Source organism: Grammomys surdaster, unplaced genomic scaffold (genome assembly GCF_004785775.1).
Source record: "Grammomys surdaster isolate TR1022 unplaced genomic scaffold, NIH_TR_1.0 64, whole genome shotgun sequence".
Classification (NCBI taxonomy): domain Eukaryota; kingdom Metazoa; phylum Chordata; class Mammalia; order Rodentia; family Muridae; genus Grammomys; species Grammomys surdaster.
The window spans coordinates 14536365-14554587 of record NW_021604566.1 but is presented as its reverse complement, the minus strand read 5'-3'; the positions used below and the strand labels follow the sequence as shown (position 1 = coordinate 14554587).

General features: G+C 38.8%; 1 protein-coding gene across 4 annotated transcripts in view; it reads left to right on the top strand.

Moving 5' to 3' along the window:
- CUNH8orf34 (chromosome unknown C8orf34 homolog) overlaps positions 1–18223 on the top strand; it is a 394342-nt gene that overhangs the window by 109551 nt on the left and 266568 nt on the right. For 3 of the 4 annotated variants that reach the window (XM_028770071.1, XM_028770080.1, XM_028770076.1), the window contains exons 4-5: positions 3148–3276; positions 15141–15169. In XM_028770071.1, the coding sequence (XP_028625904.1) occupies positions 3148–3276; positions 15141–15169 (158 nt within the window). The remainder of the gene's footprint in view (positions 1–3147; positions 3277–15140; positions 15170–18223) is intronic. The other variant, XM_028770086.1, reaches the window with a different exon arrangement.

Sequence of the window (18223 nt, the reverse complement as noted above, 5' to 3'; positions counted from 1 at the left end):
TGGATGGATGGATGGATGGATGGATGGATGGATGGATGGATGGATGGATGGGTGGATGGATGGATGGATGGATAGATGGATAGATGGATGGATAGATGGATGGACAGATGGATGGACAGACAGATGGATGGGTTTCCAGTACCAGGCATGATTTCCCTCTTTTTGAGCAGGTCTTTCATCCAGTTAGAGAACTGCTGACTATCAGCTAGGTATGTTGAGAGTGGGAGAAATAGTCTTTCCCAGAGAAGAGCCCTTCAATTGTTTATTTAATATCAAATTGTCAGCCCTTTGTGTATTATATAATACAAATAACAATAGTGGCTACACTGGCTATATTTATATATTAAAAGATATTATATATTATATATTATATATTTATAAACAGCATATATATTACATTTATATATAAACAATTTATATATTAAAGGAAAGGGGGCTGTAAATTTGAGAGAGGGGGGAATAGAGCAGTACATGGGGGGCATGGGGGAAGGAAAGGGGAGGGGAAATGGTGTAATTACACTGCAATGTAAAAAAATATTAGTGAAAAGACAAAAATACGAGGGATAAAGTTTTAAACTCATGGACATAAACAACTAGTGGAAGTCAAGTGAGTTAGAATTTGATTAATGTAAGGAATTGTTCAAAAATCGCCCCTGATCAGTCAACAATGTGGCTGTTAAGTGGCGTGGAGGCCTTGTTATAGGAAAATAAAGGAAGGGAAGTTCACCTGTGCTGGACTGAGCTTGCTCTTAAGTGTTCTAAAATTCTGTCATCGTCTCCTCTGGTTCATTATGGTTATTATGTTGGGACACTCTTCTGAAGTTTTCCATTTCAGCTGAGGGAATTTTCTAAGATGTAATTTTACTGTAGCACTAAGCTCTAAAATTAAGTAAAACCTCTATAATGTTTCCATCTACCCGAAACCTACAGCAATGCTCTCATCCAAGGCTGCATCCTGGACTGATGATTTTCCAAGCCTTTCTGTTACTTATCAGAACAGCTACTGAAATTGGAAGCATAGCTAACCTTCCCGTTATAATAAGGCAAACATAGTCATTCTGAAATTGGTTCCAATGCTAAGCCATTATATTCATGAATCACCACAGGCAACATATATAAAAATGGAGCTGATCTCAGTTTCTCTATAAAGTCTCAAGGGAAACTTTTGGCGGTTGTGAGGCACCTCAAACCCAATACCTCAAAGGGTGTGTGTAGATTCTTATGATCTGGGGTCTACTGCTGTTCTCACCTGAGCTTGCTAACCTGGAGCATTCAGGAGTAGCTCTGGTGGCTGTCTGGACACGGACTTGGAGTATTTGTGGTTTTATTCTACTTCTTTCTAAATTGAAAAGAAAGACCTTGATGATTCATGATTTTATAGAAAATTAGATGACATGGTGATACAAACTGAAGATCAAAGAAATTATTGAAAGCACATTCAATGTGGTCATCAAGATTTCAGCTGAGACTTTTTCTCATGCCTATAAAGTAGATCTGTAATGCGGTGCTATTATTCTTCCTTCCCAACTCCATCTGGAATCAATTTTAACGTTTCAAATGTTTGTTTAAGCTTCTTAGTCTGAGCATGGGAGGTTCTAACACTGCTCTTAGTCTTTTAAACTTCAGGTCATCTACTGATCTCCGTCACACCTTACTCTGTACACATCAGCTCTCATCTATCTTGACAGCATATGAATGTGATTACTTCAAATGATGCTTTAAGATGTCTTCTGCAACACAGTTGTTATAACTTTATTAATTAATGGTTTATCACCTAGCCAGGCTTAGTATTAATATTTTTAGAATAATTAATGTTCTCTTCACTGTTTAACTTGCTTTCTCCATATTCATTCAAGCCCTGCTGAGAGTGTTTTTTAATATGATCCAACTCATCCTCCCTTTAGTGCCATGTTGTTTATTTTTTCTTTTATGTCATTTAAGACACTAGGGAGGCCTCTCCTACAGCCCTTTGCTTTTTTCCTCCATTCTCAATTTGTTCACCCACAAAAATTTTTCAACTGTATGTTGGTATCATCCTTCATTGTCATATCAAGAGACTTCCTTCTTTCTCTTTCTTTTAAAATCCACCCATTCCTGACTCCTGCATCTTTTAGGATTTTGATTTGCTTCTTCATTGTGCTGGAGAACACACTTGGCAACTTTCTTGGAAAGAATGTTATGGAAAGTCCCCAGAGCTTTAACTATATTAATTGGATCTAGGACTTTTAGAAAAATTTGAAGTAGAAGTAACTTTGTGTTAGACTTTTTAAGGAATTGTTCTTTTGTCTAGGACAGATATTGCTATTGAGAAGTGTATTGTTAGTGTGATTCTTATGTTTATCCCCCAAAACTTTTACTATCATGTTTTTTTCTGACATTGTATAAAAATTTGAAATAACAAAGGTTGTCTTTTGCTGGACCTTATAATTTTACTCTTTAAATCTGAAAAACAATGAAGTTTTCATGTTTCATGCTTTTTAAGTTGACAATTTCATACTTAAATAGAAGGGAGTGCCCACTCTCTGTAACCCACTTCCTGGGAATACAAATCTCCGTTTTCTCTACTTTGTAAAATCCCACTAGTGCTCATCACACTATCCTATGACTTATTAGAAAAAAGTGTTGCCCAATAACTTCTCCATGCTCTTTTTATTTTTGGAAAGGAGCAAAATAATTTTATGCAACTGCAAAATAATTTTAATGGTTACTTGAGCAAAATGATGGTATGTGTGTAAACATTTCATCTTGTTGTTTTAAAAGATATACAAATGGTATCTTAAGTATGTTTGCTAGTTGCGGCTGCTAAGGTTAGTAAATATTTGTAGGCTGATAGCATTATACAGAATAAACATTTCCGTAGTGTTTTCCCTTAAGTCATAGACGTGATTAGATTTAAATTAGCACTTCGGTTTCCCTTTTTCCATAATCCAGCCGTATCTTTTTCTATTTATTGAGTTCAAACATGTTCTTCAGACCGAATTTTAAGTCTCTTTGTTGTTTACTCATGAGAAAACCACCTAAAGCTTGACCATTTTTATCTTGTGTATTGATTTTGGTGCAGTGTGGCACAAATGATAAATGGTGAGTTTGTATCATTGTACGACTTGTACAACAAGCTTATGAAATAACCATTTCTTTTAAACATAGTGCCAAGGTCAGTAGACCATCCTAAGTGGACCTGGCGGACTAAACCACAAGGCCGTGATTTTGATGAATTGAACCACATCCTTCAAGAGAGCAAGAAGTTGGGGAAAGCCCTTGAGAATCTTTCTCGAAGTAAGTTCATTTTCTTGACAATAATTGAAATCCAGATCCGACGTTAAAGTAGAAACCTCCATCACTATTGGCAATGATCCATTTCTGGGATCCTCATTATCATTGTGCAAGGCCAAGGAGTAGAAAGGGAATGAGCCTTGAAAAGACGTTTGACTGTGCTGTGGCACAGACCTGTTACCAGGCAGGAGGGCAGGAGCTATAGGACCTCTTGGAGAGGCTGAACTCTGATGTTCTGAATAGTGTCTGTCACATAGCTCAAACGTACATCTAGTGTCATCTTCTTCAGTCTTCTACGTTGAAAAGTACTCTTTTGTCCATTCGCACTAGGAAGCACTCTCTCACCTCAATAGAGATGATGTCTATCAAATTCTTACAGGGCAGTAAGTGGACCAAATTCTTCTTAAATTCCTTTCAGAGATGAGTGTGGTGTCATATAACTTCCTTTTCCCCCAAACGTCATAGCTATACTCTGAGGGCACAGCACAGAGATTTCTGTGTCATCCGCAGAGTGATCTCCACATATAAATCACGTTACTTCCATGGGACGATCCTCTCATCACTAAAGCACAATGTCACTGTGGCTCCCTGGGGAAGGCTGAGACTGTGAGATAAGAAGATCTTCAGGCAGAAACTTTTCAGTCAGTACCATTGTCACTGCTCCAGCAATCCAACAAGCATTTTTGATTCTGTGCCTTGGTGAATGTGTACTGAATTTGTAGATGTGCATGCATCCATTATGATTTTAGAAACAAACTCATGGTATTCTTCTTTGTTTGCATAGGTGTTTCTTTTGTTTCTCTCTCTCTCTCTCTCTCTCTCTCTCTCTCTCTCTCTCTCTCGATTTACTTATATATTTATTTAATGTATATGAGTACATTATTGCTTTCTTAAGACACACCAGAAGAGGGCATTGGATTCCATTACAGATAGTTGTGAGTCACCATGTGGTTGAACTCAAGACCTTTGAAAGAGCAGTCAGTGCTCTTAACTGCTGAGCCATCTCTCCAGCCCTAGATTTTTTTTTATAATGGTACCGTTTTACTAATTTAATGTGTCAAAGATTATTATTGTTCTGTGACATATTTTTTGACAAAGTTTATACATTATATATATGTATATATGTATATACATATATACATATATGTGTGTGTGTATTTTAATACACTTATACATAGATTTATATGTTATATATTTATAGAAATATCATTTTTATTTAAAACTAACTCATTTTTAGACTTTTAACAGTGAGGAGTTTTGAGAAACTAAGATGTTACATGATATTAAGCCCCTAGATAGGATTTAGCAAAGCCCTGCTTTGAGCTAGATTTACTTTTGGAGAAAAAAAAAACAATAAGATGGGGTTTCAGCTTATTATTGAATTGTGTTCCTGAAAGAATCTTGATCTCATTAATATGGCAAAAGGCAGATTCTACTATTTCTAAATCTGACTATTTGTGGAAATGATTGGGGCTGTAGCAGTTTTTTGATTATTTATAAACATGAACTAAAAGAAGGATGACGGAAGAACATGACTGATTCTTATACATATCCATCAAACTATGTCCTTTAAAACAAGCCAATGGCCAAGCATATGCCTTATTGTTCATTCTAGGTTCCTATCTGGTCTTCCCCAAAACTGTTACCTAAAGGAATATGCCACTATTTAATGATGTATGTTACTATAGTAGAAGTGTCAGTTTACACTGTGCTATGAAACAAAGCAACTCTGGCTGGTAAATTTTATACTCATAGAACACACTTCTCACAGTTCCGAGTGTTGGGAAGTTCAAGATCAAGGTCCTAGCTAATCCATGTTTAGTGAAGTTCATTTGTTGTTGTTTGTCTGTTTATCTGATTTTTTTATTGGTGATGGCTTCTTTGCATATCCTTGTGTGGTAGAAGGGCCAGGTAGCTCTGTGGGATCTTTTCTATCTACACTAATACCATTAATGACAGAGGAGACTTTGTACCATAATCATCCCTTGGGCCTCACTTCTTAACACTGCAACATTGAAGTTCAGGCTTTAACATATGTATTTGAGGAGATCGCCAACATTTACACATGCACACACGTAGACTACACAACTGAGTTCTGCTGTCTGAAGCCTGAGGTGGGCTTCTTTAATGTCTCAGGATAATATGGAGTAGCAGTATCCACTGAAACTGCCAGCAGTAGAGTAGCGGGGAGGCATCTGTTTAGTAATTTACTTCTTATAGGGCACAGTGGAGCATCTCTCTGAAGCTTCACCTTCTTCCAAAGAGTGTATTTGATTAGGTCAGGTTCACACAGGTTATTCTCTCTCCCTATTTGCTCAAAGTCCATGGGATCATGTTCTCACCAAGAGGCAAATATCTGTTCACACTAGTAGTCCTACTTGTAGTCAGGGGAGAGTGATACTGGACTAGCATGAATATTGGGAACTGTTTTATTATTCTGCCTAACAGAGCTACTTACCAGCCTACAGCATGCTTATTTATGTTCAATGCAATAGAAATATAAAATAAGTCACACATATGAGTTTCTATTTTAGTGAAATAATCACCCCAATGTGTAGATTAACAATATGTTCCATGTAAAATGATGCCTGGGATCTATTATCTTCGCTTTTTAGTTCTGAGTCCTCAAATGTTTGAATATTTCCAGTGTTTGGTTGCCTCATGAGGGAAAGGTGGCTGCTGTACCAGGCATCACACTCGAATGCTAACACACACAGAAAGCCCCCCTCTAAAGTTTTAACAAACTCCAGACATTCTCAGCTTTCCTTCAGCATTTCACATACAGTGTCCAAAAGAATAGCTAGTTGTCTAAAGTCTCCACTATGTCGGCTTCCTTCCACTCTTTAAGGTATCAGTGACTCTGTTGAAGTTACTTTCTATAGCGTCACCTGTTAACTTTAGCTGCTCAAGAGAATGGTATGATTTGTGGCCTTCATCCAATGAAACTTCTCCAGTAATTTTCAATTGTTCAACAATTTCTCTTTGACCTTTCTGACCTCTGACCTTTGGGAAGCTGGCAGACACTTTCCCTGCATTGGATGCGCTCACAGCATTTCTTGTAGGTCTTCTATGGGAGTCCTTGTATCCTGTGATTCACCCTTTGAATCGGCTCTTTACTCTCTGGATAGCTCATCCTTCCTCATTATTTATTCATCACTCCCAAACACCTAGCTCAAATGTGTTCATTTCATATCCATATTTTTTCCATGGGCTTTCATAGAAGTGAATTCTTGACATGTATCTCCAGTCATCCAACCCACATTACACTCAATATATGTAAAGGGAATGTGACTTCCCTTTGGCTTAGTTGGTACTAGTTTGGCTCATCAACCTTTCGTATATTCTCTTTTTTTCTTAGATCCCCCACCACAACTAAGTTTCTAAATGTTGGTCATTTTTCCTTTTATATATGGTTTGAATTTGGTTTATTTCTCTGCTTTTATCAGAACCTTGTAGCTTATACCTTAATATTATTGAATAGTCAATAATAAGAGGCCGGGAGCCCAGTTTCTCCATGAAGTGGCACACATCACGTTTATATCCATTCTACAAAAGCTGCAAGGGAGTCTAAAAGTTGGCTAGCATGTGAAGCCAGAAGAAGTATGGAGATAATTTTGGAATGAAATGTAGCCTTCCTCACACTCACAGATTGTTTCTCCAGTAAGCCCACATTGAAGATATAGTGACTGTTAAGTACAGAACTGGCACTTGTTTCAGATGTCTTCACTTAGAAGCTCAGGAAAACCTCTAGGTCTGGCCTTACCATGTCTTTAATGTCATGGCTTATGGTTTTTGCATACACCACATTCCATTAATGTGCCTCCCTGTCATTTGTCTGCTTATGTTGTTCTCCTTAAAAATCTCATCTTCTGGCACAACTTCCCTCTCTACGAAGCCTTGGGTCAAACGCATCCTTTGAGATGACTTCTCTGCTGCTGTCTGGTTCTCTATTAAATTCAGATGTGGCATCTTGAAACCTTACTGCACTTACCTGCCATCATCTGTCCTTCATCTCTTTTGACCGGGAAGACTCTAAGGACAAGGCTTCCTTAGCTCTCTGACTCCCTAAGACTTGGCCATCGTTAGGACTGAGCACAGCCGTGGTTTGCTGGCTCCATGTCTTCCACATGTATCTTCTTTGGGCTGTCTCTGTCTTCATTTCTGATCCAACTCCTTAATTGTGAGACATTGATATAAGATGGCATGAGCTTGGTGATGGGCTTGTTTGCTGGGAGCTGTTCCCATGACAATAGCATAAATTGGAGGGCTATGCTTAAAAACAAGTAGGTAAATCTGGGAACAACAAGCACAAATGGCAAAGCAGCTGCTTCCTGTCTCCTGCACCAGTGAACTGTTGCTCCCCTGGTGGCGAGGCTCCTCGTAATTTTTGAGTCTGATCCTCACTGGCATTTGGCAGCTTCCCTGGAAGAGCCAGTGGTGAGTGGGTGTAAGCCATCCAGACATTGTCCTGTTTACCATAGCTCACGTGAGAAAACTTCTGGAGCTTTTCCAGGGAAAGGCACCCAGCTGTTGGGAAACGGACAGACACCAATACAGCATGGGATAACAACAATCTGGACTCAGTCAAGATAAAATGTAACACAAAATTTTGTAGTCAGTCAATCATGAGCATACAAAAATAAATCTTCTCTGGTATAGCAGCCTGAGGAGCTAGAGCATAACAACTCAGGAGACAAAGTAGGAGCAGATTATGTAACAATCAATGGCTCGTTCATTACCACATTCATTTAGTGCCATTGAGCAATAACAAAGATATGGCCTTGGACTTTCCATTTGCATGTAGTGCTGAAGTTATAGTATGAAAATGTTCATTTCTACACTTTGAAGAAGGTGATGGAAGAGCTATGAGGGTGTAGTTTGTAACTCTATAACAAAGCACAAAGATAACACTGAGGCAGCAGCCCAGAACGAATGAGGATGGATTGTTATCAGACATGACGACAGATGCTCCAGCATGAGAAAGGGGAAGCCTTGTATTGTTGGTGCACAAAAGATCAGGCAAGGCACTGGAGCTGGAAGGCTAGCTGGAGACAACTATGAGACTAGGGAGATAGGAGAGCTTGAAAGCCTACTGAGAGTTGCTCCAACCAGGCTGTGTTGTGCAGTCGTCATATTGAAGCAATGTGGCAGACAGAATTGGTTTGCTCCAGGCCTCAAGGCAAGGACAGAGGGGAAGTCACCCTAAAATAAAGCAGTACCCATAGGATGGGAGTGAATGAATGTAAAAGATGGTGCAGTTTACATAAATTGAGATATTTCTGTGACCACGGCATGCTGATTGTAATGAAGGAGAAGTGAGGATAGGTTTAACAATGTGACTAGTTTCTTTTGCTTTAGGTTTTGTTCATAAGCAAGATGGTTTGTGGCCTGTACCCTAAACAAGAATAAATAAGAATTTAGGAGTTTAGAGGTAATGTAGCATTATACTTCAAACTCTGCTTCCAGATGCTGTGGGACACCTAAATAGAGTCAGCCACTGGCTACTGCCCAGTGCTTTCAGCAACCAAGTGAATATATCACATGGTAATTTAGGGTGGTTTTGAAATTGGACATAAAGATATGGGAGTTAATAATGCACAAATAAAGAAAGTCACAAATCATGGAACACACACACTTGAGATTCATGTAGTATCAAATGATCAAATGAAGAAAAATAAAATGAATCTTTTAGGAGATTGAATGAAACCAAAACAAGAATGTGTTCATAAAAATCAAGGAAACACAGGAATGTATTTAATACAAGCATGTATCCAGTGTTCAATAAAGTCTGTAGGAAGAAGACAGACATGCACAAGTTATATGGGCAGTTGTCTCTGGCTGTGCTACCATGGTTCATTGTAGTAATTCTAACAAGTAGATATCTGGGAGCTACATCATTTCTCTGTGTGCTTTTATCTGAATATGCTATGAGGAGAATCATTCTTCTGTTCTCATTAGCCGTCTTGGAGTAAGTGACAGTTTCTCGTTTTCTACTTGGTATTAGTTTGCCTTCCAGAGTTTACCTAACAAATCAATTTATGGGAGGTGGAGTCGTCTGTGGCTCAGTTTCAGTCTGTTGTTGCTTGACTTTCTGAGCTCAGACATCATGGAGGTGGTAATACATGATAGAGAACATCCTTCACCTCAAATTTGATGGAATCACAGAATAAGGAAGGTACTAGGAGCTATCTATAACCTTCAAAGTCACACTCCTAGTGACTTTCCTTCTAATGTTCTTTCTAGTTAGTTACTCTTCCTTCTAAAGTTTTTGCTACCTCCCCAAATATTTTCCAACAGTTCAGGATTAAGCAGTCAGCACACAAGGCTTTGGAGGATTGTAAAAGTTTGGTCCTGCTCTTGCCCCAAATCCCAGGCTCCCAGAGAATAAGACTCAGACTCAAAGTATATTTACAAGTACCTTGGCCATATAGCTAGACTCTTTTCTGACTTGACATAACTTTAAAAAGCCCATCCACTTTAACCTACATTTGGCCATGTAGTTGGTTCCCTGTGCCCAGGTACCATGCATCTATCTCATTACTTCTTTTGGGGTGAATCTTCTGTACCTGGCTCTATCTCAGAATTCTTTCTGCCTCCTGGATGCCCACCTTCTATTTTACCTTTTCTCATGGCCATAGACTGTTTTTTAATTAATCAATGGTTAAGGCCATACAATACAGTATAATCTCTAAAGGGGGCATTTGGTATGCAAAACTATAAAATCTGTGCTGTTTTCTTCCTCCTGTGAGAAACAGGTTTGAGTTTGATGCCATGAAGTATAAAAACTATATTTTACAATAGAAAAGTTCTTGGTTTGGTTTCATAATCAGGAGCTATGATGTTACTTGTCCAAACAGAGTTTTAGGAAAAGACAGAAAGGAGAAGCCAGCATATAGTAGATGGAAAGGAGGTGGGTAGAAGGAGGGAGTGTTGAGTCATGCCAATCTTCCTGGAAAACACATTTATAGAAAGAGAAGATGAATGCCAGTTGTGTGGTGCTTGCCTGTAATCCCAGCACTGGGAAGATGGAGGTAGGAATATCAGAATTTCAAAGTAAACCTCAGTTATATATTGATTTTCATGCTAGTCTGGGCTGCATGAGACCCTGATTTTCCTGCTTTTGTTTTGAACGGGAAGATCTGAGAGAAGGCTGTAGTTAGTAGAACACAAGGGGTGTTGTTTGAGTTGGGGAACCACTTTGATTTGGTTTCCTTTAGGTGTGAGTGTGTGTGTGTGTGTGTGTGTGTGTGTGTGTGTGTAGACAGGGGGAGAGAATAGACATATTTATGAACGCATGTGTGCATAGAATAGGAACATTAGGAAGTAACAGGTCATGTGCAGTTTATAAAAACAAAACAATTAATTATTTAGTGTGTTACAAGGTTAACCAGCTAAAATCAAAGTTCCTCAGTTCTGTTGGGTTCTGTGGCACACATCTGCAACTAGAGTACACAGAATGCTCAGGCAGAATTGCTCTAAATTCAAAGATGGCTTCAGCTACAATGTAAGATCCTGTCTCAAGTATCAGAAACAAAAGCAAGCAAGCAAATAGAAATTCTCTGCCCTAAAAGCGACCTGTCTAAATACTGTTTAAATGACAAATGTTCAAGAGTATTTGATCAACCACATGATACATGCAGGTTTTTTGCAAGTATGATCTATTACACTAAGTGTTTTAAATTGATTTATTCTAAAAATGGGGCCAGATTTGTAGTTATCAACTTTCTTGGTCCTGTTAGTCCCAACATGGCTAGTTCCAAATTGACAATGGGATGTCTCCATGGAAACACCTAGACTAAATGTGCAGAGTTTATTCCCACAATTCCCAAATTAGCATTTCTATCGCATGTACTCTTTTTCTGCGCCTTACCTTGAAATTGGAAAAAGACTTTCCATGAGAAAGGTTTTTAAGACCATGTCTCTATATTTTATCATGAAGGTCTGTTTTCCCCAGTAGGGAGCCAGATTAGAGAGAAATATCTAGAATCATTGCATATGGGAATTGCCTGACCTACTTTCACGAAATGAATAATACTGACCAAGATGGAGAGAACTGTGACAAGGCACTACTTGTGTTCCTGTAGCTACAGCTGGATTCTAACTCTAGACCTGGTGAATGGCCATCTTGATGAATCACACATCTTAGGGAATACACTCGAAATATAGAAACATGAGGACTGTGTTTTGAACTGACTCCTGATGCTACTGAGACCCCTTAGGAGGTTAGAATGAATTGGAAGCACAGGATACAATGGAAACTGTGGAGATAGTTTGTGTATCGCTGATTGATTGATTGATTGATTGATAGTTTTGGTCTGGTTTTCGGTTGTTGTGAATCCAGAGCCTCCTGCATATTAGACAAGCGCCTCTAGTTGAACTGCATTCTGAGCCCATCTTAGCCTCAGGAGAAGAGAAGCTGACCTTCACAGAATCTTTCTGCTTGGAAATTATCACTCCCCCAGGCCACACCATGTTCAATCCTCCATTGGAACATTCCCTCTCATAGTTCATTGAGAGTTTTCTAGAATTTATGTAACTTTTCTATGTAGAATGTTACAGCAAGCCACCCTCGTATATTTGGATTAATACTGATTCCAAGTCTCTGTAAACTTAAAAGAGATGATGAAAAGCTGAACAATTACAACTCTTTCTAAGAAAGAAGGGCTGTGGATATTCTAGGCCCTGGGATGAATGTCTGACTTGACTGTTTATACACAAGGCTCATGTTAAAGCTCCTTGCTTTCATAGAGAAGAGTCTCATTAAAATTCCTACAACTACTTTTAATCAGTATAAGCTTTGATTAAAAATGAAATGAGAAATGCCCTAGGCCTTCTGACACTGAAAATGGAAAGTTAAGTGAATTATATCTAATATAACAGTTATTAGAATGATTTTGTGGGCAAAGCCATCAAATTATGGAAATGTTAAGACTGTCTGATACTTGGTATTTCCACAAAGTATGATCATTAGACTAAACACTCATAATAGTTAAGGGGCTAAGGGGAACGGGCTTTCTCTCAAGCTAGTTTTCCACATAGGCGGACTGAGTTTCTGTTGGGGCTTACCATCACTTCATCAGCTGTAATATGTTCCCCCATTTCTTCTCCACGGCTGAACATTTCCCAACCCTGGGAAGCAGCACATATTGCCAGCCACTGCAAGACTGTCCTGTATCCTCTGGCACATGCTTAGAGCTTTGCTTTTTGTTTTTCTGACTTGCTGATAGTAATCGGCTGCGTTGTAGATAAGTTATGCACTAAATAACTAAGCTATTGACATTTATCCAATGTAAGTTCAATGAGTGGTGTGCAGGTGCTGTCTTTATGAATACCTGGTTCACAAATCTGAAGTCTAAAAGAAATTTAAAGATTAACTGAGAGCTTTTTAAAAACTAGATCAGAAAACTATTTCAAATTCAAGGAATCTGAGCAGCAAGTTAAAAAGATCAAAAGGATCAGAAATCGCACACAACTCACTGTGGGATGTGTAACTCCAGGTACCTAAGTGTCATGACCATGAATGAGAATTTCATTTCATAGTATATATGCCCCCTTTCTCTATATGTTGATGTAGATTTAGTCTTTTAAATATTTATGTTTAAGGTGCTCTGTCTTAATCTTGGATAAATGTGGGAACAGAACATTTCTGTAGAATTGTATTATAAACAAAAATAGCATTTAAGACTTTTTTAATCTGCAATAATGCATTTTAAGTGTGTTGTAAACCATAATACAACCCATGTGGAAGACCAGAGTTTATTTATTTGCCTATATTTTTAATTATTTACAATAACCATTTGTAATTTTATATGTTTTTAAAAGACCAAGCCTTTGCAAAGGTATGATGTATGCTAAGCCTATAGAACTATTTATAGTTGTCCAGAAAGCTGTGAGATGTCTGATCTGTCACCTCCTCCTGGATGGTGACATTCTCCACCATGGCACAGTGGCTCCCAGGCTGGTCCCCTGTGACACCAAGGCACAACAGCTCTGTGCTAGTCTTCTACTGTGTGATAGCACAACAGCTTTCCTGCTGGTGCCCCATGGAGTTTTCTCCTTCACAATACAGTGTCTCTGAAACATGGTTATGGCTATATCCCCAACCCCCTCCTTAAATTAGAAGCTAGACTATCTTTCAGCACAGTGACAAGTCATCTTATTTTATGCTCATAAGTGTCTTCCTTGAATGTATGTATGTGCACCATGTATCTAGTACCCACAGAGGCCAGAAGAGGGCAATCTATGTCCTGGAAATGCAAACACAAATAATTGCAAGCCACCATAAGGATGCTGGGGACCAAACTCAGCTCTCTAAAACACCAGCTAGTGCTCTTTAATGATAAGCTATGTCTTCCACTCCAACAAATAAATTATCGGTCATCACCAACAATTTGTGTGTGTGTGTGTGTGTGTGTGTGTATGTGTGTATGTGTGTGTGTGCATGTATTCACATGTGTTTGGAGGCTGGAGGTCAAGATGAGATGCATTTCTTAATGGCTTTCTGCTTGTTTTTTTGATAAGGTCTTTCATTGAATTTGGATCTAATCAACTCTGCTAGATTGGCTGACCAGCAAGGCCCAGGAATCCTCTCGACTCCACTCTCACGTACTGCTATTCCGGGTGTAATGCTATGACTGGGTTTTTAAATAGGTGCCAGGGTCTTCATACTTTTGTAGCAAACATTTTATCAATGAAGCTATCTCCCTATCTTTACCAACAACTCTTATAAAGAGAGTGCCATGGACTATTGCTATGAGGAATGCATTTGCAGATATGCTGCATGCTAAGTTTCATCTACAATAAGAAGAATTGAGCCAGTTACTGAAATGAAGAAGTGAACGGTGTTCTCCCTTGTGTGATTGATTTTCTAGCCTGGTGTAGGTTGTGTGGGAAATGGTTGAACAGCCTGCATTCTTTCTACAGGTACTGCTATGTCTGTAGGAGAAGAAACTGAACAGTCTAAGAATTTTGGTCAAGTTTCTTAGGTTTCTCTGGTCTGCTGTCTGGTTCAGCTGCTTTCTGTTTGCCCTCAGGCTCTACTGAACTTATGCTTCAAATCCCATTCTGACATTCTTGTGTTCCCTCGCACTCTAAATTTTCAAACTTTTTCTTGTCTCCTGATTCTTCTTCATCTGACTTGACATTAGCTCATTTCTTCTATCATCTCCAAACGTAAGTCTAGTGCCCAGTCATGGAGACTCTTCCGAGACCTAACACGGCATACTATCATAGCCTATAAAAAACGTGGATGAGGAAGGGTGAGATTGAAATGCTAAAAGGAAATGACCCTGTAGGGAAGCAAACATGTTGACGTGTGTTAGTAGAAAGTACTTATACTCTGTGAAGTAAACATGTTTCAGCAAGGAACCCTGGTATTTAAGAAATGACCCTCCCCAAGAGAATTCCTGAGAAGGATACAAAAAAATAGAAAACCCACAGCATTTTAAGATGGAAGGAAGGAAGGGAGGGAGGGAGGAAGGAAGGAAGGAAGGAAGGAAGGAAGGAAGGAAGGAAGGAAGAAAACAAAAGCAGTAAAGGTGTTGGAGGAGGTGGATGGATTAACAAGCATCTCCATGATTGTCCTACAAGTTGGCTCTGACTCTGAGGACCTCAGGAAACACCTGTTTGTTTTCTTTCCCTCCTTTATTGTTCTGCGCCAGCAGGTGCTGACAGTCATCTTTGACTTGATTTCCTATTGTGCTTTCATAAGTAGAATGGACGTATCTTACTTTTTTAAGAACCAATGAAAATTCACAAAATTGAATAGGTAACACATTAGATTTATGACTACAATTTTTGTTGCTTGTAGCATGAAGTTATCAAGGATTGCTTCTAAAACTATCTTGTAAATCTCTTTTGAATCCCAGGTATTGCCATTTCAGATGAGCTTGATAAGGTAAGCCGAGTTCTGTATCTAATGAACAGATGCAGGACTTAAGTTTGAATTCACCTCTCAATTATATTTTTCTGAAACATACAAAATCTTCCAATATAGTTTATTTGGTGTTAATATTTTAGCACTTTGATAATCCTTAATAAAAATCATGTATCACCTATTCTTTGAGTTAAGGCCTATAAAATTTGCTTAGACTAAATATAATCACCAAATAATTATATGAAAATGAAAAGCCAGTGCTACCATATCTATTATTTGGATTTGGCCATATCTAGTGATGACGATGACTATTGTGATGATGGTGGTGATACTGATAGTGGTAATGGTAGTAACCATAGTGATGATGGTACAGATGATGATGGTGATCATGGTGACAGTCGTAACCATAGTGATTGATGATGGTGATGGTGTTAACGATGATGGCAATGATATGGAAAGAACTTGACACTTTCTATCCCTGCCCTTCCTCATTAATTATTGCTGTTTGCTTGATTTACCTTTCCAAGATGCCAAGAGAACATGATGATAGTCTAAAGTGTGGTGACAGCTGCCAGGGTGGTGAGAATAGGGGTCCACAGACTGGGTACATATTCCCACAGTAACGCCTGTGGCACTCACTGCTCCTGGGGGCTGTGAAGTCACAGAAGTCAGGCAGTGACTGCTGAGTTGTGAAATGTGGCTTCTGCTCTAACTGCAGTGACTGGGAAAACTGAGGAAAGGCAAATGTTCGGGGCTGTTATCAAGAGTTCTCTTTGTGAGTATTCTTCTTGAGCACATTCATCTTGAACTGTCTATTGAACATGTTTGTACAGTTGGTGCTCACAGAGCGGATCTGCTTCAAACAACATGCTAGTGAGTCACCTGGATTTAAATTTTCAACATCTTTTAGTCTCATGACCCTTTATCAGTACTACAGAGGTCACTAAAGACCTTTACTTCGTGCATATTGTATCTGGCAATATTTGCCATGTGAGAAATTAAAACAGATAAAATTTTATGTGTTTATTATTTTTAAATGGTACTAAATAAAGTTTACATTATGAAAAATAACATATCCATGGAAAATACTTTATTTTCCAAAATAAAATATTACTGAGGAAGAAGTCTTCACATCTTATAAACCTCTTTTTTTTTTTTTTTTTTTTTTTACTGAGAACAGCCAAAAGCTGCTGTATTCTCCTTTCTGTGTCTTCCTTTAATATACTGCAGTTTTCATCTATGGATGGAAGAAATCTGGCATCAGAAATGTAGTTAAAAAGGGATGACCTGGAGAGAGCCATCATTGATAAAATATGGCACAGACTGAGACTGTATACATCATGACATTTAAAAATAGCAAAGAATAGTACAAATGACGTTGTACCAAAGCGAAACATCTCAAATAGTAATATGACTTTGATATTTTAAAAATGTCTGCCCGAGTCTCTAAAAAATTCTCCAAAGCCTGGATGTATTCTTTGACATGGTTTCCTTCAATAACCATCACTGTGTTGAATAGCTACGTGTGGTAACTCTGCAAGACTGCCTTCATCGTGTAAAGTGGAGTGAGAGCCAGGTGCACTCTCCAGCTTTGTCCATCATTTCTAATTCTCTCTCTCTCTCTCTCTCTCTCTCCCCCTCCCCCCCCCTCCCGCATCCCTCTGGGCCATGAAACTTCCTCACAATTTGCAAAAACTTCAACTTAATAGTCTCATCTCTTACCGCTTTGATCTAGCTTCACTTTAAATATGAAGATCTGCTCTCCAAGATCCCTGCCTTTCCTCTCTTCTTGTGCGCTGAGTGGCGGTGCCATTGCTGTATCTTACTGCTGAGCTCACTGACCTTTCTCGTGTTTGTTTTTGTTTAATCTTTTTTTGAAATTCATTTATCAATCACTTTACATATCAATATCAGCCTCCCCCCCCCAGTAGCCCTTACACAGATCCCCCATTCCCTCCTCCTCTGAGAAGAGAGAGCCCACTACTGGGTATAACACTCCTTCCCACTCCCCACCTCCCTCCTAACACCCCCCACATCCTCTCCCACTGAAGCCAGACAAGGCAGCCAGCTAGGTGAACTGTATCCACAAGCAGGCAACAGATTCAGGCTCAGCCCTGTTCTAATTATTATTATTATTGTTATTATTATTATTATTTATTATTTTAACTGAAATGGCTTTGGATCTCAGGGTGTGACTTAGACACGTGGTCAGCTGCCTTCCACCGTACATCCTTACCCACACACCTTCTTCCCAATACTGAACCTGAGCAAGGAGGCAGAGGAGGCTAGTCCAATCCAGAAATCTACATGACACTGTTTATTTTAGTCAGTTTACCTAATACTTGCTTCTGAAAACTTTATGGAAATTTACTATGTTTATTTCAATTGAGAAAAACACCAACAATTGTCATAAGTGACTTCTCTTTTTGAAAATATATTTATGTCAGTGAACAAACTCTTGATGCCATTCATATCTGATATTCATGGGTGAGAGAGGATTCCAGGCTTGAAGAAGACCCAGGTCCTCCACCAGCCGCGGAAGCATCACTGAGTAGAGATCCTGCCCCACAGCACCCCCGTGTGGCCATAAAACTCACAGTTTTGAATTTTCGTGACTCCAAAAAAGACCCAAGTTCAGATATCTGTAAATACAAGACTTTTTATTTGTATTTTTTATTTTGTAGTAGTTCTTTTTTAGGGGAGAGGATTTCTAATATAATCACAATGTTTCTACCTTTCCTTTGCTTCCTTGAATCCCTCCCAAATAGCCTTCTCCATTCTCCTTCAAATTCAGGGCTTCTTACCCCCATAAATTGTTATCACATGCATATATGTACACATACATACATATGTTAGAAATTCTTTCCCCTAAAAAAGAACGACTACAAAATTCTGAGAAAGTGTTCCTTTTCATTTATGCCTTCTGGGATCTGAATACATATCTTACTGTCTGTCTATATATGTACCTACCTGTCTCTCTGTCTCTCTGTCTCTCTGTCTCTCTGTCTGTCTCTATCTATCTATCTATCTATCTATCTATCTATCTATCTATCTATCTATCTATCTATCTATCTA